At 45.4% G+C, this 26,390-nt stretch overlaps 2 protein-coding genes and 1 pseudogene across 2 annotated transcripts in view; all 3 read right to left on the reverse strand.

Annotated features, from left to right (window-relative positions):
- LOC129555175 (uncharacterized) overlaps positions 1 to 23,500 on the reverse strand; it is a 46,247-nt gene extending 22,747 nt beyond the window's left edge. The window contains exons 1-9 of the mRNA XM_088842481.1: positions 23,298 to 23,500; positions 14,968 to 15,039; positions 13,707 to 13,778; positions 11,122 to 11,203; positions 10,982 to 11,019; positions 10,029 to 10,104; positions 9,883 to 9,951; positions 9,465 to 9,542; positions 9,310 to 9,370 (exon numbers count right to left, since the gene is read on the reverse strand). Of these exons, the coding sequence (XP_088698607.1) occupies positions 9,310 to 9,370; positions 9,465 to 9,542; positions 9,883 to 9,951; positions 10,029 to 10,104; positions 10,982 to 11,019; positions 11,122 to 11,203; positions 13,707 to 13,778; positions 14,968 to 15,039; positions 23,298 to 23,500 (751 nt within the window). The remainder of the gene's footprint in view (positions 1 to 9,309; positions 9,371 to 9,464; positions 9,543 to 9,882; positions 9,952 to 10,028; positions 10,105 to 10,981; positions 11,020 to 11,121; positions 11,204 to 13,706; positions 13,779 to 14,967; positions 15,040 to 23,297) is intronic.
- LOC148775979 (serine/threonine-protein kinase 38-like) lies at positions 95 to 1,720 on the reverse strand (annotated as a pseudogene).
- Positions 23,501 to 25,470: 1,970 nt separating the features above from the next.
- LOC148775980 (anthrax toxin receptor-like) overlaps positions 25,471 to 26,390 on the reverse strand; it is a 44,510-nt gene continuing 43,590 nt past the window's right edge. Inside the window, exon 17 of the mRNA XM_088842482.1 lies at positions 25,471 to 25,698. Within this exon, the coding sequence (XP_088698608.1) occupies positions 25,471 to 25,698 (228 nt within the window). The remainder of the gene's footprint in view (positions 25,699 to 26,390) is intronic.

The raw sequence follows: 26,390 nt of genomic DNA on the forward strand, positions 1-26,390 counted from the left end.
TAGTAGAAATAGTTGTCTTTGTTCTACCGGTCATCAGATGTATTATGGAAGAGAATCCACTTACTATCACCATGTTCACCATGACGCATTGGTGGGTTCCATAAACTTCCTGGAAACTGTTTCAAAAGAGTATGTGAGAAGAAAACCACGATGTTGTACAAAGAACTCTGCTTGATTTAGGATCCCATTTCAAGGAAAACTATTTTGCTGCTTTCATGTAGGAATGTACTGCCCCCTTCGTCCTCTCCACCGGCAGGCCCTCGAAGTGCTTGTGGGTATAACGATGAAGACCCAGCCTTTGTTCTTGTAGTTTGTCTCATGGTGATTACTTGTTGCCACTGTTGGCTTAAGAATATCAGATTCTGGAAACTCATCGAAGTTTGAGGTATCATTAATGCTTTTGATTTCAGTAGATATTGCAACAGGTCTCTCTCTGATATGCTCCCAGTCAACACCTTCAAAAAAAAAAGAATTATTTTTTATTTCCTCAACTCCAGGGGCTCCAATTCTATGTTCCCATTCACAGCAGAATCTCAAAATTAAATCCTTGTCTTTCTCAGAAATAGGAACTTCTGGAGGAAAAGTCCAAGTTTCTTTCCAGTTCATCACCTTCTTATATGTCTCTTGAGGGGACTCAGAACAGACAGGTGGGTAGCCAATGAGCATTTCGTACTTGATCACCCCCAGCGACCACCAATCACAGAGCTTATTGTACCCTGTCTGCATGAACACCTCAGGACCAAGGTAGTCAGGAGTGACTACTGTGGGGAAGGCTAGCTGACGCCTATTTCTTTTCCAGGTTTCTGCTTTTTGGAATTCAGGTTCTGAAAAGTAAATCACTGGGGAGGTTGTGGTTCAGATTCCTATAAAATTCTGTCCTATGGAATGTGGATCTACCACAATTTGTTTATCCATTCACTTGATGAACATTTAGATTGCTTTTAGGTTTTGGCTGTTATGAATAAACATTCTAGAAACATTCACATATGGGGAAAAAAAAAATTCTGTTCTATGTGCTTTTTTCAGTCCTGTGCAAAGGCCAAAGTCAGAAAGCTTCACATGGCCCTTGCTGTTCAGGAGGTTGTCTGGTTTGATGTCTCCGTGGATGAATCCAAGTTGGTGAATACAGTCTTTGGCTAACACTATTTCTGCTATATAAAACTGAGTCTCCTCTTCTGTCAGTGTGTCTTTTTTCATCAACAAGGTCATCTTGTCCCCTCCAGGCAGGAACTCCGTGATTAGGTGGAGCTTAGGTGGAGAGGTTTAGCTTATCCTGAAAACTATAGAACATTTTCACAACCTGCAAACTGTCTGCCTGCACGAATGTGGCCAACCTGCTCTTTTTCAAGTATATCTGCTTTACAAAGTATTTTCATTGCATACACATGGCCCGCATCTTTCTTCTGAACAAGCCGCGCCTCACCAAAGGCTCCTCTGCCTATTACTTTTAAGGACTCAAAATCTTCCAGTCCAAGTCTTGTTCTCTTCAAACGATGAAACTGTTTCCTTCCGAGCATGCGCTGATCTCTGGAGTCGTTTCTCTTCATTCTTGAGGCCTTCTTCCATCACTTTTTTAAAACTTCTTTTGTCTCATTTCTCGTGCTTCAAGTTGAGGAATAAGGTTGTTATAAAAATTCTCCAGTGTCACTTTGGTCATTGTCACCCTTTCCTTTGTGTGACTACTCATGGGCGAGCAAGGTGTTGAGGCTGTCATTCCCATGGCGGAGCCCCAGGGGAGGCAGGGCTGGGGGTGGCAAATAGCCGCAGAAGCCGGCCGGGCCAGCGGTCTCGATGTGCCGAGAGGCGAAACCCCCACAGCAGCTGCCAGCCTACCAGAGGAGGGAAGGGGACGCGTTAGGGACTCTGAAGTAGGGGCTGAGGGGCGGTTGCGGGTGAAGACAACAGGAAGATCCCCCCGAGCTGCCGGGAAAGACGGCAAGCGCAGGGGCCAACGCTGCCCAGTCGCGCATTGCAGAGACCGGCAGCTGCGGCCAGGGCACCAGACTGCGCAAGTGTGACTCCGGGTCTCCACGAGCCCCGCCCCGCCCCTTCCCCCCTATTCCAGCCGGAGAGGCCAGGTTGAGCGCAGAATTCTGAGGGGTGGGGCCTTCTTCTCTTCTTTAGCCATTCTTCTGTTGGTGGACATTTAGGGGGCTTCCATGTCTTAGACACTGTTAACAGTGCCATAATGAACATTGGGGTGCATGTATTCTTTCAGACCATGGTTTTCTCTGGATTTATGCCCAGGAGTGGATTTGCAGGGTCATACAGTAGCTCTATTTTTATTTTCTTAAAGAATCTCCATACTGTTCTCCAACGTGGCTATATGAATTTACATTACCGCCAACTGTGTAGGAGGGCTCCCTTCTCTCCACACCTTCTCCAGGACTTATTGTTTACAGATTTTTTGATGATAGCCATTTTGGCTGCTGTGAGATGGTGCATCATTGTAGGTTTGATTTGCATTTCTCTAGTAATTAGTGATGTTGAGCATCTTTCATTGGAGAAGGAAATGGCAACCCACTCCAGTGTTCTTGCCTGGAGAATTCCAGGGATGGCGGAGCCTAGTGGGCTGCCGTCTCTGGGATCGCACAGAGTCGAACACGACTGAAGCGACCTAGCAGCAGCAGCAGAGCATCTTTCAAGTGTTTGTTGGCTATCTATATGTCTTCTTTGGAGGAATGTCTGTTTAGATCTTCTGCCCATTTGTTGACTGGGTTGTTTGTTTTGATACTATTAAAAATCATGTGGTGGTGTTCAGTTGTTAAGTGGTGCCTGACTCTTTTTGACTCCATCAACTGCAGCATGCCAGGCTTCCCTGTCCTTCACATTGTCTCCAGGAGTTAGCTCAAACTCATGTGTACTGGGTCAGTGATGTCATCCAACCATCTCATCCTCTGTCACCCCCTTCTATCCTGCCTTTCCCAGTATCAGTCTTTTCCAATGAGTCAGCTCTTCGCATCAGGTGGCCAAAGTATTGGAGCTTCAACTTCAGCATCAGTCCTTCCAATGAATATTTAGGACTGATTTCCTTTAGGATTGACTGGTTGGATCTCCTTGCTGTCCAAGGGACACTCAAGAGTCTTCTCCAACACCACAGTTCAAAAGTATTAATTCTTTGGCTCTTAGCTTTCTTTATGGATTTGTGAGGTCCAACTCTCACATCCATTACACGATTGCTGGGAAAAACCATAGCTTTGACTATATGGACCTTCGTCAGCAAAGTGATGTCTGCTTTTTAATACACTGTCTAGATTTGTCATAGCTTTTCTTCCAAGGGGCAAACATCTTTTAATTTCATGGCTGCAGTTACCATCTGCAGTGACTTTGGAGCCCAAGAAAACAAAGTCTGTCACTGTTTCCATTGTTTCCCCATCTATTTGCCATGAAATGATGGGACCAGATGCCGTGATCTTAGTTTTTTGAATGTTGAGTTTTAAGCCAGCATTTTCACTCTCCCTCACCTTCATTAAGAGGCTTTTTAATTCCTCTTCGCTTTCTGCCATTATAGTGGCATCATCTGTATATCTGAGGTTGTTGATATTTCTCCCAGCAATCTTGATTACAGCTTGTGATTCATCCAGCCTGGCATTTCGCATGATGTACTCTGCATGTAAGTTAAATAAGCAGGGTGACAATATACAGCCTTGACGTACTCCTTTTCCTATTTGGAACCAGTCTGTTGTTCCATGTCCAGTTTTATATGTTGCTTCCTGATCTGCATATAGGTTTCTCAAGAGGCAGGTCAGGTGGTCTGAGAGAATTTCCCACAGTTGCTTGTGATCCACACAAAGGCTTTAGCGTACTCAATGAAGCAGAAGTAGATTTTTTTAAAAATTCTTTTGTTTTTTCTGTGATTTAGTGGATGTTGGCAATTTGGTCTCTGGTTCTTCTACCTTTTCTAAATCCAGCTTGTACATCTGAAATTTCTTGCTTTGTGTACTGCTGAAGTCTAGCTTGAAAGGTTATGAGCGTAATCTTGTGAGATGAGTGCATCTGTACAGGAATTTGAACATTCTCTGGCATTGCCACTTTTTGGGATTGGAATGAAAACTGAACTTTTCCAGTTCTATGGCCACTACTGAGTTTTCCAAATTTGCTGGCATATTGAGTGCAACACTTTAACAGCATCATTTTAAGGATTTGAAATAGCTCAACTGGAATTCCATCACCTCCACTAGCTTTATTCGTAATAGTGCTTCCTAACACCCACCTGACTTCACACTACAGGATGTCTGACTCTAGGTGAGTGACCACACCATCATGGTTATATGAATCATTGAGATTTGTTTTTTGTACAGTTTTTCTGTGTATTCTTGCCACCTCCTGTTAATCCTTTCTGCTTCTGTTAGGTCCATACATTTCTATCATTTATTGTGCCCATCTTTATGTGAAATGTTCCCTTGATATCTCTAATTTTCTTGAAGAGATCTCTAGTCTTTGCCATTGTCTTGTTTTCCTCTATTTCTTTGCATCGTTCACTTAAGGAAGGCTTTCTTATCTCTCTTTGTTTTTCTCTGGAACTCTGCATTCAGTTGGCTGTGTCTTTCCCTTTCTCTTTTGCTTTTCAATTCTTTTCTTTTCTCAGCTATTTGTAGCACCTCCTCATACAACCCACTTTGCCCTTTGTATTTCTTTTTCTTGGGGATGGCTTTGGTCACCACCTCCAGTACAGTGTTATGAACCTCCATCTACAGTTCTTCAGGCACTCTGTCTACTTGATCTAATCCCTTGAATCTATTCATCAACTCCACTGTATAGTCACAAGGGATTTGATTTAGGTCATACCTGAATGGCCTAGTGGTGTGCCCTACTTTCTTCAATTTCAGCCTGAATTTTGCAATACAGAGCTCATGATCTGAGCCACAGTCAGCTCCAGGTCTTGTTTTTGCTGACTGTATAGAGTTTCTCCATCTTCAGCTACAAAGAATATAATCAATCTGATTTTGGTATCGACCATCTGGTGATGTCCATGCGTAGTGTTGTCTCTTGTGTTATTAGAAGAGGGTGCTTGCTATGACCAATGTGTTCTCTTGGCAAAACTGTTAGCCTTTGTCCTGCTTCATTTTGTACTCCAAGGCCAAACTTGCCTTTTACTCCAGGTATCTCTTGACTTCCTACTTTTGCATTCCAGTCGTCTATAATGAAAAGGACATCTTTTATTTGTTGTTAGTTCTGGAAAGTCTTGTAGCCCTTCATAAAACCACTCAACTTCACCTTCTCTGGCATTGGTGGTTGGGGTATAGACTTGGATTACTGTGATGTTGAATGGTTTGCCTTGGAAATGAATTGAGATCATTCTGTTGTTTTTGAGATTGCACCCAAACACTGCATTTTGGACTCTGTTGTTGACTATGAGGGCTATTCCATTTCTTCTAAGGGATTCTTGCTCACAGTAATAGATATAATGGTCATCTGAGTTAAATTCACTCATTCCTGTCCACTTAAGCTCACTGATTCCTGAAATGTTGGTGTTCCCTCTTGCCATCACCTCCTTGACCACATCAAACTTACCTTGATTCATGAACCTAACCATTCCAGGTTCCTGTGCAATGTTGTTCTTACAGCATTGGACTTTACTTTCACCACCAGACATAACCACAACTGAAAGACATTTTCACTTTACTTCAGCCTATTCATTCTTTCTGGAGCTGTTTCTTTGCTCTTCCCCAGTAGCATATTGGACACCTACCGACATGGGGGGCTCATCTTCCCATGTCATATCTTTTTGCCATTTCATTGTGTTCATTGGGTTCTCATCACAGAAGACTGAAGTAGTTTGCCATTCCCTTCTCCAGTAGATGATATTTTGTCAGGCCCTGACTAGCAGGGACATGCCCTTCATCTGTTCCATGTAGCCAGACAACATGACATGCCCAGTGCCCCAGTTGTCCCACTGCTGGAGCTGTTTGTAAATTTTGGAGACTAATAGCTTGTTGACATTATTTGAAATATTTTCTCCCGATCTGTCTGTGGGTTGTCTTTTCATTTTATCATTTCCTTTGCTGTTAAAAAACTTTTGAGTTTAAGTAAATCTCATTGATTTATTTTTGTTCTTATTTCAATTATTCTGGGAGTCAGATTGAAAAAGATATTGCTGCCATTTATCTCAGAATGTGTTCTGTCTGTTTTCCACTAGGACTTTTATAGTGTCTGATCTCAAATTTAATCTATTTTGCACTTATTTTTTTGTGTATGGTGTTAAAGAATAAACTAATTTTGTTTTTTTTACATGTAGCTGTCCAGTTTTCCCAGCACTATTTGTTGAAGAGACTGTCTTTCCAACATTGTGTAGTTTTGCTTCTTAGTCATATTAATTGATCATGTTGCTGCTGCTGCTAAGTCGTTTCAGTCGTGTCCAACTCTGTGCGACCCCATAGACAGCAGCCCACCAGGCTCCTCCGTCCCTGGGATTCTCCAGGCAAGAATACTGGAGTGGGTTGCCATTTCCATCTCCAAATTGATCATAGGTACATTAATTTATTTCTGGGTTTTCTATCCTGTTACATTGAGCTATATTTCTATTTTTGTGCCAGTACTTGTAATTTATTTTGAAATGCATCAAAAACTAAAATGAACCAATGTAGAGAGAGTTAGATAGGTTAATATTAAAGGAAATACAACTGATATTAATTGCAAATCCAGGTGATGGAGAAACGGGTGCCCACTGTACAGTTGTTTTCACTTTACTGCAGGTTTGAAATGATTCATAATAAAAGTTTGGAAGAAAAAGAATTTACTGAATGATAAAAATCAAGACATGGATATAGGCAAGCAGATCATAGTTTATACTGGGTGACAAGTGACTATAATAAGAAGAAGCCAAGGGCTGTGGGAAGTCAGAGGAGCCAGCTGACTAGGAAAGATTTCAGGTTTGAGGCACTCTGAGAGTGAAGTCTCAATAACTGGAGCCAACAAGCTGAAGAAGGTTTTCCAGGAAGTCTAGGCCCATACTCACCAGTCTCTGCAGCGGGTGGGCTTAGAGCAGAGGCTGGATGTTAGAGGGCACAGTTGTCTGGCTTGGGGGCCTCAGCCTTCGTGGTCAGGTGGGATAGGGAAGTGGCCTTCTTAGCTCCTCAGGCTCTGTGTAGAGGATGGGCACAGAGGAGCACAGGCCTGGCGGCAGGGAGACCAGAGAGGCTAGGGGCCTTAGTCCTGGAGGGAGCATGAGAGGCTGAAGAGGCCATATGCCTCATGCTTACTCCCTGCTGGCATTCCCCTCATTTGAACCTCTGACTTATTCAGAATGACAGCCTGATGAGCAGATTCTTCTACTTTATTTGGGGTCCAGGTTCCTGCCTTTAACTTTCCATTTCAGTGACAGTCATGCTATGTGGAAGCTTTTCACAAGATGACAGCAGTTGTAAAGGTCAGAGCAGCCCCGCTGGGCCTCACTGGCAGAGGGTGTGCAGCAGGCACTTGCATCCCAGCTAGGTCACCGCAGGGCATGAATGACAACGGGCAATGTCCGCTGAGGTCTAACAGGCCTGTGAGTGTCCTGGGGACAGGATCAGAGAATGGAAGCTGTCAGGTTGCTGCACAGCTGGGATGTGCAGGAAAGGACTCTGCACATTTATAGGGTCTCTCACCACTTCGCACTGCCGGTCACAGGGTCAGAGACAGGAGGAGTCAGACAGATCCCACCCACAGAGGGCTCAGCTAGAGATGCTTTCATCCTGGGTGTTCTTTAACCACTTCCCTCCCCAACCTGGACTCAGCAGGAAGGTGGGGGCAGAGCCAGGGGTCAGTGGTAGAAGTCTTAAAACCAGCTCCTATTGGTGAAAGCCACCAGTTTCTAGATTCTGTGCCAGTCAGTGGGAACTCCACTGCTTCTACATCTCACTGAAGATCTGATGGTGGGTGTTGCTATTTCTACTTCTTGGAGATGAAATTGGAGCTGGGGGATACTCAGCAACTTGCCTTGGTTTTGTGTCTGTGGGAGGCAGAGCTTGGATATGAACACTGCTCTAGACAGATGCCCATTAGTCAGAGACCACAGTCTATTGCACTGTAGCCTTGCAGTTCAGAATACTGAAGCCAGGACCAGTTTCCTGGGTCTGCATCCAGTTGCATCCAAGCTGGGTGCTGTTACCAGTGGGAGCTTGTGCTTATCCACCCGCCTCAGCTCTACAAATCCCAGTGATGTGGATGCACAAACTTGCACACACAGAATTCACTCAGAGAGAGGGCTTCTAACGGAAACACAACTGTGCAGGATCCTCCCCACACTGATGCAGGGACCCTTCCATGGGAGAGGGTTCCAGATCTCAGGGAGAGGCCATTCTCACTGAACCACTGGGTGTAATGTTGGCTTTGAGAATTTGTGTGGATGCCTTTGTCAGATATGTTCTTATGATTCTGGACTTGAACTTTGTCCAATTATTTTTTCGTCCATTGAAATATTCATATTTTTCTTTTCCATTTTCCTGATGTGGTAAACTCAGTGATATTTCAAGCACTGAGTCAGTTGCATTTCTGGGATGATCCCTAATTAGTCTTGATGTATTATCTCTTTTTTACGTTTAGTTTCATTTCATTTGCTAAGTATTGTTGAGGGTTTTTAAGTATCAATAAATATTTAATTTTTAAAAGAAACTTTTGGTTCTAGATTTTAAGAGCTAAATTTACTTTTGTCACCTATTTTGCAGTATGTATTCAAGTTTATACCATTATGTGGTATAACTTGAGCTCATTCAGAGCTATATGTCAATAACCTCTCAATAAATCTGAAAGATAAAAGTAATTAAACACATATATGGGCTTCCCTGGTGGCTCAGTGATAAAGCATCTGCCTGCCAATGTGGGAGATGTGGTTTCGATCCTTGGGCAGGGAAGAGCCCATGGAGAAGGAAATGGCAACCCATCCAAGTATTCTTGCCTGGGAAATCCCATGGACAGAGGAGCCTGGCAGCCTACAGTCCATGGGATCCAAAGAGTCAGACACGACTTAGTGACTAAGCAGTAACAGCAACATCCACACAGCCCCTGGCTTATACATATTATATAGTCACACATTTACTTCTATATCAAAAACACTTATATTATGGACAGATTTATATATAATCCCCTCACATGCACATAACACTCACACTCATGTACACCACATACACCACATGACACCACACTTGTGTACACCACAAACACATACTATACACCCTCCACTCAAAGCACAGATACAACATATACACAATCATACCACATACGAAAACACACCACAGACACCTCCCCCCACAGTCACAACACTCTTATGCCACATGAATGCATCACACACACACACACTTCTGTCTAGATCTGTGACTTGGCTCTTACCTCCTAAACAGACAAAGTGTGTGTCCCCAGCCATGGCTTCCATACACGAATTTTGCACGAGCTGGAGCAGAGGGGTGGCCGGGTCAGGAAGACTGATAGCAGGGACATGGGGAAAAGACAGCCCACCTCCCCTCTCACGTTTAGCCCACACTCACCGAGGCAACAAGCTTTTCTGCAGAATTGAATTCGTCTATCCCATACATTTGGTCCTTTCTTTCTACAATATTATATAGCTAGAAGGGAGAGGAGATGGTTGGCACACAGCCAGGGATTGAGCACACAGCAGGTCGTGTCCCAGGAGATAGGCTCTTGCTTGCTGCCATGTTGGACTCCAAGGGCCACACCCTGGCGTCTGTCAGCAGCCCACCCCTCAGGGAATGGATAACTTCTCCATCCGCACCTCTGGTGTGTAGGTATACACAACACTTGCTATTCATCTGCCGTGACTTACCGTTGTCCAAACACTTGGGCTGGGGTAGAGGGACATCCACTAGGTGACTCTGGGACAGCTGCCTTTGAAAGCTTTCCCCAGCTATGCTCAAGAGTGGCACTTGGTTATCTGTTCTCAATTACCTGATTTTTCTTATAGTCTTTTACACCCAAGCAGTAAATCTTGGCCCCCATATCCCGAGCCCGTTGAGCCTAAGAGAAAAAAATGTTTTGAGTGGAAACACCCAAATAGATGGACCACAAAGCTGATACTGATGGACAGAACTCACTTCCTTCTTTGTGTCCTGTAACGTCCTTGGTAGCAGTGGCCCCGCAGTCAGGGTGATAATCAGGCTGGAAGCACTGCTCTCTGCAGAAGAAGCAGGGAGCGGCCTGGTCAGAAAGGCACCTGGAGAGGCCTGTTCACACTGCTAGGCCCTCAGCACTCTCCAGCACCTCTTCCTGATCCAAATAGCCACTATTCAGATGCCTAGAGAGGAAGGGCCTTAGTCCAGGACCCACTTGACAGATGAAGAGCCTGAGACTGACTCAGAGCTCTTCCTAGTGGACCCTCACTAGGGGCAGGTAGACAGCCTTTATCCTGAATGGCAACTGGAGCTACTGCTCTGGCAAGGACAAGCCTCTGAGGTGAGCACAGGGAGGAGCAGTCAGATTGACTGTCAGAGGCTTGGAGCGATCCCTGCCCAGCTCGCTGCCTTTCCCCAGCAGCCTATGCTTCTTTCCTGACAGGGGCTGCAGCCCTACAGTCTACATGCCGATGGTTCTGGGTTGAGCACAGCCTTTCCCACTGCTTGAAACATGGTCACAGGATAAGAGTCTACCAGAGGAAGAGGCTGAAGGGAAAGGGGGCAGAGCCAGCGCCGTGGTGGACAGAGCGTGGGCAGCCAGGGGAGGCCAAGGTCTCTGCTCCCTAACCTGAACTCCGTCTACTCACTGTCCCTGGAATTTCTCTTTTCTTTTTCACGCAGCCCAACTGTAGGTCAAGCACTTGATATCTAGTAAGAACCAGGAATGTAATAGATGATCCCATGTGGTTCTCAGGAACGTCCCTGGGGGAGCTTTTCATCCTCACTGTGGGGAGGAGGAACCTGCAGCACAGAGAGGGCAAGGAACTCGCCCCAAGAGTCAGCGCTAGGAGCCGGCGGAGGAGGGTCTGCACCAGCCCTCGCTGAGGCCGGGCCTGGCTCTGTCCCACCTGAGCACAGTGACGTCAGCAGGCAACTTACCTCCTGAGGTAGCATGTTGAATCTGTTTATTTGCCTGCAACAAATTGAAGGAAAGTTGGGGGAGGGCAATCAGAGGACCAAATAATACTCTAAGAACTTGATAAAGCAGAATAAATTCTCAGAACTGTCTTTGTACCTTTATCAACCCTTCCTGCAAGTTTGTGGCTCCTGAAGGCACTATATTCCGAAGTCGGCTAAGACCACGACTTATTTCTTGTCTGAAAAATCAGAAAAGAGGATAGAGGGAGATAGTGGTTGCTCATTAAAAACAGCCCCAGCTGTCCTGACACCATTCTCCCCTGTGAAGACCTGCCTGGACCAGAGAGAACACAAGTGGTCCTGTCGTGACCTTTCTGCCCATGTCTCTGCCACTGACAGAACTTAGTCAGGCCCTCTTCGTCTCTCATCCAGTGAGCCTGGAGGATGCAGTTTTGTTGGTCCTGTAAGTCAGGCCTGGCTTTCAAAGTGCTCATCTCTGTCTCAGGCATCCAGACCTCAGGGGACTCAGCAACGGCCCTGCCTTGACCATCTGTGTTGAGAGACGAGCACCCATGGACATGCACCAGTGGATCTGGCACCCCCAACATGACTGGCTGTACTGCTGGCACATAAGGAGTCTCTAGTGAGGGGTCCCTAATGAGGGCATTATCCTCCAACAGGGAAGGCTGAGTTTGAGAAGTCACTCTGCTGATACTCTTGCCCTGTCTCCTCCTCCCCTGCCGCAGACCCCTGTAGTGAACTTGGTCCCTCCAAGCCATGTCCCCCTCTGGATCGGTGCTAAGGGAAGTTGTTAAGCTGCTCCATCAGAGTCTAGGGCTCTTGGGCTTCTTGTGCTCCTGAAGAAATAGACCATAAGCTGGAAAAGATGCCTGAGGACTATTCATGCCAGCAGAAAAGCAGTGATCCCAGTCTGCTGCAGGGATCTCTTTTGGCTTCTGTTCGACTTCCCTGGTGGCTCAGATGGTAAAGCGTCTGCCTGCAATGCGGGAGACCTGGGTTCAATCCCTGGGTTGGAAAGATCCCCTGGAGAAGGAAATGGCAACCCACTCCAGTACTCTTGCCTGGAAAATCCCATGGATGGAAGAGCCTGATAGGCTACAGTCCATGGGGTCGCAAAGAGTCGGACACGACTGAGTGACATGCGTGCATGCGGGTAAAGCAGATAGCAGGGGATGGGACTGGGTCGCACCAGGGGGTGGGGCTTATATTCAAGCTCATCTGGTGTGATGGCTGAGCTGCTACAGAAAGTCTTAGAGAATGTGGTGCTTGAAGGCAAGCTCTTGCCTCAGGCAGAAGGGATTCTGCCATGAGCTGAGATCTGAGAGCCCCTGGTCCTGCCCTGCCTGACCTAGCATGGGAACTGAGGAGGCCTGTGACCAGGACCAGTGGAGGCTGAACCAGGCTCTGCCTACCCCACTCTTCCTATCACTTTTGGGAGGATTTCATTTTTGCTAACAGCACCCTCAAATATGCCAGAACTCTCATCCCTCCACAGTATCTGGCCCAGATCTGAGATTCTCCAGGCTTCACTCCTGCCTGAGGCTTTTTTTCTAAGGCTGCCCACCGGTTCCCCCTGCTCTCCCCACTCAATCCCTCCTCCCAGTTCCAGGCATGGAGAGAATACTAGCCTGCTTACCCCTCATGAAGCCTTTCACATCTTAAAACTCCAAACCTTTTATCCCCTTCCCTGATCCCCACTTCTCTTCTGACACTTTCCCTTGAGAAAGACAGCCTTACCTGCACTCTCCAGAGAGGACTGGGAGTCCCTCAGGAGCCTCCCCTACAGGTCCTTTGGTTCAGATTCTGAATCCTCTGCCCGAAGGAGTCAGTGGTCTTCCTCTCCCCCACGGGCAGCTCCTCTACCAGAGGCCCCTGTCTCTCTCTTCCACCTGCCTGACAACTCCCCCTCACTTGCTGCTTACACCTCACACTCACTCAGGTCTCTCTCTCCAAAATGCAGACCATGGGGACACACAAAACCACGCCTTCTGCAGCTCACTGAACAGGAAGCCCCAGTCCCTGCTTCTCCTGGGAGCCAGGCCTGGGGAGTGCTGTCTCCATGCACTGGCACCGCCACACTCTCTGGGTTTCTGTCATTTGCATCATAAGTGTCTTAAGCTCCTGATTACTCGTGAGCTCCATATTTTCCTTCTCCAGTCCTCTGGGCACGCCTAGGATGCTGGTATGTCATGCTTCCCCCCTGACTCCAGCACAGCCTGGTATTCAGAACCATACTCATGGGCTCCCTTGTCTCAGATCCACCAAGGGATCCGTCCACTGAAGCTCCAGCACTTCACCATGCCCATCCCTGCCTCCTGGTTCTGACTCTGCCTCCCAGCTTCCCCCACTGGCCCAGGGCAGAGACTGACACACAGAGCAGGAGCCAATCCAGGCCAGTGTTCACAAAGGGCCCACACATCTGCTCCTCCAGGTCCCAGGAGTCCTCAGAGTGAGCCAGTGCTAAGAAACGGGAAGAGGGCTGAGAGGCCAGGACAGGTGGAGGTCTGGGCTTAGAGGACATGGAAATATCCCGCAGTGTGGGGTCTCTCAGCGCCAGCTCAGCCAGAGGCCAGTGGGAGGGAGTCAGGACTGGGGGTCAGAGTAGGCACCAAGGGGAGCCCAAGATGGTTTAGTCTGCTCCCAGTGGGTCCTCAGCGAACCCCTCAGTTCCCTGTGACCCCTCCCACCATGCCTACCTTGGTGGATTAAAACAGCACTTGCCTGTCTGAGGTGAGCTTCATGATGATGTTGCCCTGCGTGGAGGAGGTGATGAAGGACATCCGCAGGTCAGGGCTGGAGAAGAAGTATGCAAATGAAGCCAATGAGGAACCAGGAAGGGGGTGCTTGTCAGTTTCTCTGCTCCCATTCCAACTCTTTTGCTTTGGGGTTATTTCCTGAACCCTGGAGGTTGCTATAACTTAGTGGAGGATTCTGAGACCTGTGGAGATGTGGGGCCTTCTTGCTCCATCCCTATACTCCCACCCCAACCCCAAATCTCCTTCTGTCTCTGTCTTTCTCTCTTTCACACACACAGGCATGCACACGGCACAAGCACCAGAAGATAGGCACCTATCCACTTTTGCATGAGCCTCTCTACTGGCCTCTTTTCTACTGTAATATTCTTTGTAACTTCACTCCTTTTCCCTCCTTGCCCACCTTCGCCATGTCCTGCTCATATCACAGAAATTATTCTACCTCCTTTCAGTCTTTCACACATCTTCCCCTTCTCATCCAATGATCCTCATTATTTTTTATCTTAATTGCTGCCATAGGTCCCAACTGTGCTCTCTACTTCTCTTGGCTCTTGTTACAAATCATTTTGACCATTGCTATCAGACTTTTCTACCTGGAGGACATCATGTACCATATTGGACACTTACTCAGGAATCAGCTACAGCTCCACATTGCTCACAGTTGGAATTCTAAGCCACTTGGCTTGGCATTATGAGCCTCAGTGGTTCTGGCCCCATGTTGTCCTGTTCAGACTCATTTCTCACCTTCCCCTGAGTTAAACCTACTCTCCAGTCAAATAGACCACTCACCCCATAAGAAACTTCCTTGATGGTTCCTGTTACCCTGTCTTTCCCCATTCTTTGAATCTAGTTCAAAATTTCAGATCCCCTAGGAAGTCATACTTGGTTTTTAAAAAATAAGAATACTTGCTTTTCCCTTAAAATTGCAAGTAATTCCTTTGCACATTTCTTTTAACCCTTGCACCATTTAACTCAGTATTTGATCACTGGTTTGCCTGTTTCTTAATCTGTGAGGTCTCAAGGACAGACTATGTCCCTTACAATGTGGCTTGACTCACAGGCAGGAGCCAAGAAATGTGCTGAGACCTGATAGAACCAGAGTGATGTGTCCTTTCTGCTTAAGAACACTCCCCTCCCCGGGCTCTGTGCTCCTGACCAAAGGGACTTCTATGACCACCAAATCTAGAGAGCTATGTACCCAGCCCAGAAGAGGAAAACCCCAGCCGTACTTTGTGTACTTCTTCACTATTTCATCCACTAATTTGTTAATGTCCTTCCAAATATTATTTGCCTTCTGTGACCTGAAAACAAAGAAGACCTGAGTCAGAGACATAAGGGGCATCCATCCAGTGGGTGGAATTTCTGCTTCTCCAGATTCTAGCAGAAACTTTAGAAAATCCTCCCCATCCCAGGTAGCACAAGGCTGCCACACTCCCTTAGTGACCTCAGTGGGTCAACCTAGTAAAAATCACCCTGGGGTCACAGTGAATTTTATCACTGTGAGTGCTGGGGAGGATTATCAGCCGGATTCATGTGCAGGGGGTTGAGGGACTTTGGGTGGCAAATCAGGAGGGTCAATCGTCTTACTTGGGGCTCAAAGACAAGAAAAGAGGGATGATGTGTTGGTTATAAAGGCCTCCAGTGAGCCTGCTATGTTGGCTCTCATTGTCCCTCACTTATGTGTACCCAATAGGCACTGACCTCAGGCCAGGGAGGGTGTGTTACTCAGAGCATTTTATTTCCATTTCTTCTCATCAGTCTGCAAAGCTGAGCCACTCTGGACACTGAGGGCCTTTTCTGGGACCACTGTCTAGGGAAGGGCTGAACATGGCCTGGAACACTGCTGTCCTGGCATTATGATACCACACCAGCAGGGAAAGCCTCAGGCCCTTCTTTGACCTTCCAGATTCTTGTTCCCGTTGTCTTCAATGTTATTGTCAGGATGGAGACAGAGGAGGCTGAAGGGTGTTGTGGCCTCAATACCCCTTCTGTCTAGGTGGGAAGTAGCTATATGTGTCCTAGCCACTCAGGGTTTGAAGGTCCTTGCAATCCCACACCTCTGCAGGCTGCACTAGGCCAGGTTATAGAGGGCAAATGTAGGTCTCACTGGCTAAGTGTTTGTCGAGGTTCTGCACATGGTAGGGCTGTAACTGAGGCAGGTGCCCTGAATTGGGCTCTTTTCCAGTGAATGTGAAAATGAGTCTGAGGAACCCACCACAAGTTTCTTCCGTTCATCTTCAGTGATCATCATATTCATGAGTATGCTGAATGTCAAATGTGTGATTCCCTTATACCCAAGAGCATCCTTCTCTTTACCTTTCCTTCTGCCTCCTCTAGGCTGCATCTAAATCTGTCAAGAGATGGTGAGTAAAGTAGCCGTCGGATTACCCTAACAATTTTAGGATTATCATTTATGGAGCACGTATATACCTATCACTTTATATGCATGATTTCTGATTCCAAAACACCCCTATGATGAAAGTGAAAAACTGGCTTTCACAGGTCAATGAATGTGCTAAAATTTCCAAGGATACTATGGATTTAAACCCACATCTAGCTGAAAAAGCCATGCTCTACACAACACACTTGTCAGATCTAGGTGTTACGGTTGTATTTGATAATTACTCTGTGGTGAAGTGTCAGATCCTCTCAATCCACTCATAACATACACTTTCTCTTGGACACTCCTATGCTAATGTGTAAGAAAACTCCCTTTCTTTTTTTTTTCCCCAGTGGGTTAAATATTTTTTTTTTGCATTTTATATTATTTTTTTTAATTTTTATTTTTATTGGATGCATGTTACAGAAAACTCCCTTTCTAAGGATTGGTACCACTTTCTACTTTCCTTCTCATTACTCCTATCTTCTGTGATCCCTCTCAGTAAAGAGGATCTTCAAAAGAAGATTTTTCAGGAAACAAGTACCTTCAACCCATACAGCTTCTCTGGGAGAATTTCCAGTTTATGATTATTTTGAAAGAAGGTCTAGATTCTAGAATATATGCACACACACACACACAACCCTATGAGAGCGCATGGACAATGGACAATACCACAGAGATCTACGGGTCCCTTAGAAAAGGCGGTATGGAACAGAGCAACTATGTGGGCTTTTGACACATAGAGCTTTAATCATGATTTAGTGCCTCACTCTTAAATGAAAATGAAGAGATGGCAGTTCTATTTCCAATTTTTCAGATGCATGATACAGGATGCTCGGGGCTGGTGCACTGGGATGAACCAGAGGGATGGGATGGGGAGGGAGGTGGGAGGGGGATTCAAGATGGGGAACACATGTACACCTAGGGCAGATTCATGTCAATGTATGGTAAAACCAATACAATATTGTAAAGTAATTAGCCTCCAATTAAAATAAATAAATTAAAAAAAAAAGAAAGTAGAAAGTGCCATAAAGTCAAAGTAGTTTAGCCTTTCACAATAAATTGACTGAAATTACAAAAAAAAAAAAAAAGAAAATGAAGAGATGAGTATTACCAGAAATTTGAGGACATCTCCACTATTAAAACTTTAGGTCAAAGCATGTTAGTGATATAGCTGTGCTGAGAGAATGGAAGTTGCTGGGGCAGGATCATGCAGGAGAGCTGAGTTGTAAAAATGTTAAATTTTCTTCCCCCATGGTAAAAAGTCAATAAGGAACTTGCAAACTCATAAAGCAGGAAACAGCAGTCAGTACAAGCACTGTATTAGAAACATGATCATAATGCCAAAAGAAAAGTCTGGAAGATTTGCAGGTGGCTACCTTTGGGGAGTGGTATCAGAAATGAAGGAATTCCCTGGTGGCTCACACAGTAGAGTCTGCCTGCAGGCAGGAGACTCACAGGTGTTTTTTGTTTTTTTTTTTAAACATTGTAAACTTTGTAATAGTGTCTGATTTTAAATTTATGTTTAAGCATATCATCCTAAATGTAAAAACGAAATTGCAAACAAAAACTTGTAGCATGGAGAATGGAACTAAATGGCAGATTCTAAAATTCCAAGTCCTCATTCTCTCATGGACACATTGAGTAAGCAACAATAAGCTGTCAGCACCAACTCTGTAAGAACCCTGAAAGTGAAAGTGTTAGTCACTCAGTTGTGTCTGACTCTTTGTGACTCCATGGACTGTAACCCAACAGGCTCCTCTAGTCCATGGAATTCTCCAGGCAAGAATGCTGGTGCAGGGTGCCATTTCCTACTCTAGGGGATCTTCCTGACCCAGGGATCGGACCCAGATCTCTTGCATTGCAGGCAGATTCTTTACCAATAAGATGTCAACACCAACTTTGTAAGCACTCTAGAAAATAATAAAATGTTAACAATAAAGCAAATGAGCAATCAAGAAATAGTTCTCTTCAAAATGGCATAAGAGTTTTGTGGCAATTTTATTCACATTTCCCCTACTCCTTCCCTGGTATAGTGGCCATTTTGATCTTGATCAGTGGTCCAGTTGCAAGTTCTCCTTGATTCCAGAAGAATCAGTGTAGATCTTACTTATGAATTATTATGTACATCTCTTTAAACCTGTTTGGATGAACATTAGAATGCTCAAAAATAGGTGTATACAAGTGAATTAAAAAAGCCACACATATGCCAGGACCAGAGGTATGCTAGAAAAGTCCTGAGAAGACCTTTAGCTTTTACCTTGGGTAGGTATCTAGGCTCAGAGCAAGCCTATCTAAGTGGTAAAAGAATGCCCCAGCAAGTAACCATTCTGCAGTGGTTGAGAGAAGTGCTGTTCTGTCTGTCTTCTCTCTCTGTTTATTTCTTTTGGGGATGATTTTATATTTGTTCAACTTCTGGAAAGCAAGGAAATCTCTATCAAAAATTAGCTGACTATGAGCTAATGAAACAGTAATTCCAGTGATTACAGACAGCAAGGAATATTATTTGCAAAAGTAGTTTGGAAAAGTTTCAATATAAACTGATACATACTTCTACAATAACAGAAACACACATCCCAATAGCCAGTGGGAAATTCTGACTTCTAGAGTAACCACATTATAGTTTAAAAACAATTTTCAACAAAACATACAAGGAAATAGAACATGGCTCATTCAGAGGATATACATAAATTTACAGAGGCCATTCCCATGGATACCAAGGCTCCAGACTTTCTAGACAAAAACTTGAAGAAGCTCAGAGTCAAAGGAAAATAAGGACAAATAAACAAAATCAGGAAAACAGTATATGAGAAAAATGATAATATCAACAAGAGACATAAATTATTAAAAGAGCAAACAAATTCTGGAGCTGAAAAATTACATACTTAAACTGAAAAATTCTTTAGAGTGGCTCAATATCAGATTTTAGCAGACAACACAAAGAACCAACAAAGCTGAAGACAGGACAATTGAAATTACCTAGTTTCAGGAGTAGAAAGAAAGTGAAGTGAAGTGATCAGTAACCTGGTGGTGAAGTGCTTCTAACAATTTTGATTTGGCATTTCCTAATTCAACTCCATGTATGCTCAGATAAATTCTTAAAAATTTAATTGTGCCTCAATTTATCATTTAATATCAAAAATAGCAACTCTGAGCCCCTCTCCTTAGTGCACCTGGGGTGACACTGCCCAGAACCCTCATGTCTCTGATGTGGGTGGATCCTGAAGTCCTGCATCTCTCCTCTACACCAATCCCTCTCTTCCTCCACCTGTAAATCTCATGTGGGTACTCCTTTGGGGCCCATGTCCCTTTTTTCTCATTGCACACACCTGCCCCCAGACTCCTGTCTGTCTTTTCCCAACCTCTCACTGGGCCTCCTTGAACCGTTCTTCTCTTTTTACTCTGCCTGCCCCTTCCATCTATCCTCCTTTGATCAAGCGTACCCAGGAAGAAAACAGAATATTGCTTCTAGTCCTTCTCTGGCCCTGAGCAGCCTCCTTGCCTCATCTGTAAGATAGGGGTAATAACGTTGATTCACATTAATAACAGTGATGAAATCACTTTTCTCCTCTATCCTTATCCTCAGGTAGGGACACAGATGGCTTCCCCTGATTAATTCTGTCTGGACCTCTGTTGCCTCTGCCTTCAAAAGAGCTCCAGAATCTGGCCCTTATCATCATCACCCATGCCCTACGGGACCAGAGTACCATTATCTTCTCCCTGGATCCCTGCCCCAGGCCCTTCACTGGTCTCCTAGCAGGCTCTACACTTGGTAACCATCAACTGTGTTTCTTTTAGATCGCAATCCAATTGTACATGTTCTCTGTACAAATAACATGCAGTTTCTCTCACTTTTCACCTTCCAGTCTGTGAACCTGGCCTTCCTGACCAGCTCCTTAGTATAGTCTCTAGTTTTGATCTCTGGGTGGGGAAGATCCCCTGCAAGAGGAAGTGGCAACCCACTCCAGTATTCTTGCTGGAAAAACTCCATGGACAGAGGAGCCTGGTGGGCTACAGTTCAAATGGTTGCAAAGAATTGGACACAGCTGAGTGACTAAGTGTGTACGTGTGCACACGCGCGCGCGCATACACACACACACACACACACACACAGCACTTTCCATTCTCCTGCCTGGAAATCCTCCAGGATGTTTATTCCCATGTAAAATATTGCTTATTCTCCTCTTTACTTATCACTTGTCTCTCTTCTAAAATGGAAGCTCCAGGAGGATAAAGATTTTGCTGAATTTTGTTTTCTGCCTTATCCCCACTTCTCCCAACAGTGGCTAAAGTATAGCATTGCTCAGTAATTATTTGTAAATGGATGAATTAATAAGGGAATGAATGAATAAACAGGACTGCTAATATCATGAGTGGAATGTCCCAAATGACTTCAAAAACACTAACTAACTGGTAGCCCACCTCCCCACAAAGGGCAGTGAGGGCTGGATCATGGTCCTCTGAAATGCAGAGGAGTGTCCAGAGAGAGAGGCTCTGCCTTCCTCAGTAGTTCCTCCCACACTTTTACTCTATTATTGCATCTGATGCTGTAGTAGAAAAGCCACCTATGACTTGCTCTTCATCGTTGTTACAGCCTGGTGAAGTGGACACGAAGATCATCATTGTACAGATGGGGTCACTTGTGGCAGAGAGAAGTGGGTGACTTGCCCAAGTCAGTGGGTCTGGTAAGAGCCAATACATTGGAAAAGACTGTGATGTTGGAAAAGATTGAGGGCAGAAGGTGAAGGGGGCAACAGAGGATGAGATGGTTGGATGGCATCACTGACTCAATGGACATGAGTTTGAGCAAACTCTGGGAGATAATGAAGGACAGGGAAGCCTGGAGTCCCAAAGAGTCAGACATGACTAAGCAACTGAACAACAATGTCATCCCACTGTAGCCATAATCTAGGCTTACTCCTGATGACCTGGGGCTGGGAAATTAGTGTGTAGGGCCCTTTCTTGGCAATGCTTGGCTCCTTTTCCCATTTGTAGAATCCAGGATTCAGTCCTGTTACTCTCAGCAGCCTCTGGGTTACTTCATCCAATGTCTAGAAACCTTCCCTCTTTCCACTTGATTATATATGCAAATATTTTCCCTACTCTACTTCCAGAACTGTTTTAATAATGACAGATATTCAGTAAAGGGATATGGGGAACTGTACACACGCTAGTAAAGTCATGCTCAAAATTCTCCAAGTCAGGCTTCAGCAATATGTGAACCGTGAACTCCCAGATGTTCAAGCAGGTTTTAGAAAAGGCAGAGGCACCAGAGATCAAAATGCCAACATCCGCTGGATCATGGAGAAAGCAAGAGAGTTCCAGAAAAACATCTATTTCTGCTTCATTGACTATGTCAAAGCCTTTGACTGTGTGGATCACAATAAACTGTGGAACATTCTGAAAGAGTTGGGAATCCCAGACCACCTGACCTGCCTCTTGAGAAACCTGTATGCACGTCAGGAAGCAACAGTCAGAACTGGACATGGAATGACAGACTGGCTCCAAATAGGAAAAGGAGTACGTCAAGGCTGTGTATTGTCACCTTGCTTATTTAACTTATATGCAGAATACATCATGAGGAACGCTGGGCTGGAAGAAGCACAAGCTGGAATCAAGATTGCTGGGAGAAATATCAATAACCTCAGATATGCAGATGACACTACCCTTATGGCAGAAAGTGAAGAGGAACTCAAAAGCCTCTTGAGGAAAGTGAAAGAGGAGAGTGAAAAGGTTGGCTTGAAGCTCAACATTCAGAAAACAAAGATCATGGCATCTGGTCCCATCACTTCATGGGAAATAGATGGAAAAACAGTGGAAACAGTGTCAGACTTTATTTTTTTGGGCTCCAAAATCACTGCAGATGCTGATTGCAGCCAGGAAATTAAAAGACGCTTACTCCTTGGAAGGAAAGTTATGACCAACCTTGATAGTATATTAAAAAGCAGAGACATTACTTTGCCAACAAAGGTCCGTCTAGTCAAGGCTATGGTTTTTCCCGTGGTTATGTATGGATGTGAGAGTTGGTCTGTGAAGAAAGCTGATCGCTGAAGAACTGATGCTTTTGAACTGTGGTGCTGGAGAAGACTCTTGGACTGCAAGAAGATCCAACCAGTCCATTCTAGGGGAGATCAATCCTGGGTGTTCATTGGAAGGACTGATGCTAAAGCTGAAACTGCAATACACTGGCCACCTCATGCGATGAGTTGACTCACTGGAAAAGACTCTGATGCTGGGAAAGGTTGGGGGGGCGGGAGGAGAAGGGGACGACAGAGAATGAGATGGCTGGATGGCATCACCGACTCTGTGGATATGAGTTTGAGTGAACTCCGGGAGTTGGTGATGGACAGGGAGGCCTGGCGTGCTGTGATTCATGGGGTCGCGGAGAGTTGGACACGACTGAGCGACTGAACTGAACTGAACCGAAAGTGCTTCAGTGATATTGAGAGTCATATCATTGTTACTGCTGAATAAGTAAAATGTATCCTCAACCCTACAGAGGAGCTGACAATGGAACCAAGGCAATATCTGCAGTGTGAAGACCTGCCTCTCCCTTTCCTTCTTTGAGGAACAGAAGGTACTTAATGAGAGGCCCAGGTTCCCCAAGACCATATGCAAACAGAGCAAACTATTCAGAAAGTGCACACAAGCATTCACGTGGGTGTCCAAGTTGTCAAAGAAAGCAGCAAAACATTTAGAACCTGCAAAGCAAAGGACTTGTAAGCAGTGACACCATGAGAATGTTTAACAGATGACAGGACAATCTGTCTGCAGGCAGGAGAAATAGAAGTCACTCGGGTAAATAACAAAACAGAAACAAAACAAACCCAGAAATTACAATGAGCTTCTTCCAAATGCTAAGAAAACAGCACTTGACAATCAGCTGCCCCTCCAGCTGATTAAGGGACATGCAGGTCACAGATTCAGGTCAAGTTGATGGAGAGACTGACAGTCATCGGAAACCCTATGGTGTTTTGTTAACTTTCCAAAATATAAATGTCCCAGGGGACAAAGGCCCAGGGCACTCCTAACTCAGGAACAAGGAGGACACAGAGGTCTGTTCCTTGGGTCTAATCAAGACTGTTCTTGTCTCATCAGGGGCCCTGCCACTGCCATGAGGTGGTCCTGTAGACAGAGGTTCCCTGAAGAGCTCCTGGGCCAGGTAGGAGAGCCACTCACGTGTCCACTATGAAGTACAGGTCAAAGGCGCCCTCGCAGGATTTCAGCTTCTCCCAGGTGCTTCTGTGATGTCTGGTGCCCAGGTGGAAGCTTCTCCAATTTGGGGGGTGGGGCAGGAATCTCCCTCGGCTAAGCGGTAGAGGCTGCAGCCCAAGCATCAGAAAGAGCATGGAGCCCAGCATCCCAGGCCCAACATTCCCCATTTTCTTTGGCACCCGCCGTGGTCCCACTGGACCCTGGCCATCAGGCCATCTCAGGCCGTGGCATCTGCTACCTCCGCTGGTTCCCGGGGACCACCACTCCTCTAGCCCTTTCACCGAGGTATACTGGTGCTGCAGGTCCCCCTGATATCTGCCCTGAGTGCAGAAGAGGCAGGAGGCTGGCCTTGGGGGATGGTCCCACTACCTGCACAATCCTCCTCCACCCCGAGGAGGCAGAATTTGCTGTGATGTCCCTTATGAGGGACAGGATGGTCGGCATGGTGACTTTGTGACCCGTAGGTGTACTCAGTGTCCTGCCTACTGGCAATCCCCAAAGGGAGGCATGGGAGGGGGAAGACGAAGATTCCATTTGTTCTTTTTCCCAGACATTCTCAGGAGGCCATAATTCCTTCAAAAACTTGCCTTTTTGCCAACTAAAAGAAGGCAGCTGAGGTGATTTACATAAGGACATCACTGTTGGGTAAAAAATTGGGAGCCTATAGTGCTATAGTGGTCACTTGAGTGACCCAGTGGATGGAAGGGTCTAGAAGGGGAAGAAGGCCTTCAAGGGATGTTAAGTTCCTTGTGAATGAGGGACATTTCAGTTATCTTTTTCTGTGTAGCAAATCACCCCAAACTGAGTCACATAAACAAGAACTATTTTATTATGCTCCTTGCTTCTGTGACCAGAAATTAGAGAAGGTTGAGTGGCCATCAATGGCTTGTCTCTGTGCTACGTGGGTATACAAAAGCCTAAGTCAAAAGTAATTAAAAAGCTAAAAATCTGAGTGTAAAACTTTTAATAAATACCTTAACCAATTTATTTCATTTTCTTCATTTTTATGTGCATAAAGAAAGAATGATATATGCTAAAAATCCTTATCTAATAAGTCTAGATCTTTCAATATATAAAATATACATTAGAAGTGATGAAAAGCATTTTTTGAGGGTGATATTTGAAATAGCAGAATGTCTTAAATAAATGGTGTTTTGAAATTGAGGAAATCTGGAGTACTTCTCCTGATAGCCTATTAGGTTTTCCTGGCTTCACATTCTTCATGACACTTAGTATTGTTATATTTTTATATATTTTCCTATTGACTCAATATCTCTTCATAGTCTTGTTTTGCATGCTTCTCATTACTGATGGGATTGATTTTGGGTCCTTTCTGACAGAGGCAACAGGTGATAAGACATTTTCAAATTAATTCTTGGACGTTTATATGCTTGGTAAGCCTGGAATGTGACTCTACATGTGGTCAGCATCCTTTTACAGAGAATGTTCATGTGTAGGAACCCCATGTCTTAGTACCCAGAGTTGAAAGTCCTAGCCATTATTTTTCTTACACCTCTGTCCTCTTCAGACACTTCTTGATGTTTCTGAGCTCATCTTCCTATCTTTTCCTGGAGCACAGAGAAGACGTTAGTTATTGAGTTCCCATGTCTTCACTAGGGGCCTGGTCTCGTGCTGAGTACTTTGCTGCCCTACTGCCATCTTCATGGCCAGCCTGTAGAGGAGACAATATTATCCCCATCTTTTTAGCAAGGAAATTGAAGCACAGAGAGATTAAATCACTTGCCCCAGAGATTAAGTAACAGGCAGTAATTTGTGACAACGGATCACATTCCTATTTCGAAGACATTTTGGGCTCATTTCAAAGACATTTTGGGCTCTTTTCAAAGACAAGAATTACGCTAAAATCTCTTGTGTCCCGGCCCTTGGTGACAGATGAAGACAGGGAGTGAGACTTATCCATGTGTACCTCTATAGTAACCAGGATGCTTTGTCCTGGCAGAAGCAGTATAGATATGTCTCACACAGTAGAGCAAAGCTCACCAAGTAACACACTCTCTTGCTGATCAGCAACAAATCCCAACTCCTTTTGACTGTAACCAAGACTCTCTCTATATGTCTAATTCATTTCACAAAGGGCTCTTAAAAATGTGTGGGTTTGGTGCTTATGGATGTTAGACTATGGGGGTGGAAGTGATGAAGAGGGTCTGTAGAACTCCACGGCAGTAGGAGGAATCAGTGGCAGCATATGGGAGGGTGTCTGGGAGCATACAGGTGGAGGGGGGTGGCACCGTGAGCAGCAGTTGTTCAGAGGGAAGGACTCCTGGCTGGGTTGAAAGCAGATCTTTGAACCACAGGGCGTCTGTTCACAGTGAAGCTCTGGTAGGCTAAGACTGCTGCACCTATGCTGTACAAAAGAGAAGGGAATAGGAAGTCACTTAGAAGACACTGGTAACTGGCAGTCTCCTCTACTCAAGGGCATATGGCTCACTATCCATCAGGACCCACAGTGCTGGCTTTTGTAGATGCCTTTTCTCTCCTTGGGTGCTGGCCTCCATTCTCTGCTTCTATTTGAGACTCTCTTCAGGCACTGAAAGTCTGCCCTGCCTTGCCCAGTAGACCCAGGCTTCAGACTCTGGACTTCCTTTGCTCTGGGGTTGAACTTTTCTGTTCCCCCTTGGCTGAGAGCCTGGAGATCAAGGATGAAGCTTGATCACAGCTCCAGCATTGCCCAGGTTCTCTCAGTCAGTTGTGCTAAATGGCTGAATCCTCATCATAACACTCAGGCTGGACTCTGAGCCCACAGTGCAAGAGCAGATGGGGGCACCATTAGATGGGTGATAGGCAGTGGAGGTGCCAGCATCACAGGCTGTTTAGGTTGGGAAGAGAATGATTCAGGCCTTTTGGACAGAAAAATATGGTTGCAACACCAACTGCCCCGGCTTTACTGTCATCTTCTCCTGTCCCTATCTCCTGCTCAGCTGAGGACTCTTAGCTGAAGGGCCCAGAATGCCAGATGGGGTGGCCTAAGCACCTTGGCAGCTGGCAGTATCTCTGGCACTCAGCTCCAGGAGGTGCAGACAGCAAGTAGGAAAGGCC

Source organism: Moschus berezovskii, chromosome 12 (genome assembly GCF_049115385.1).
Source record: "Moschus berezovskii isolate FMDL1 chromosome 12, NW_MosBer_1.0, whole genome shotgun sequence".
Classification (NCBI taxonomy): domain Eukaryota; kingdom Metazoa; phylum Chordata; class Mammalia; order Artiodactyla; family Moschidae; genus Moschus; species Moschus berezovskii.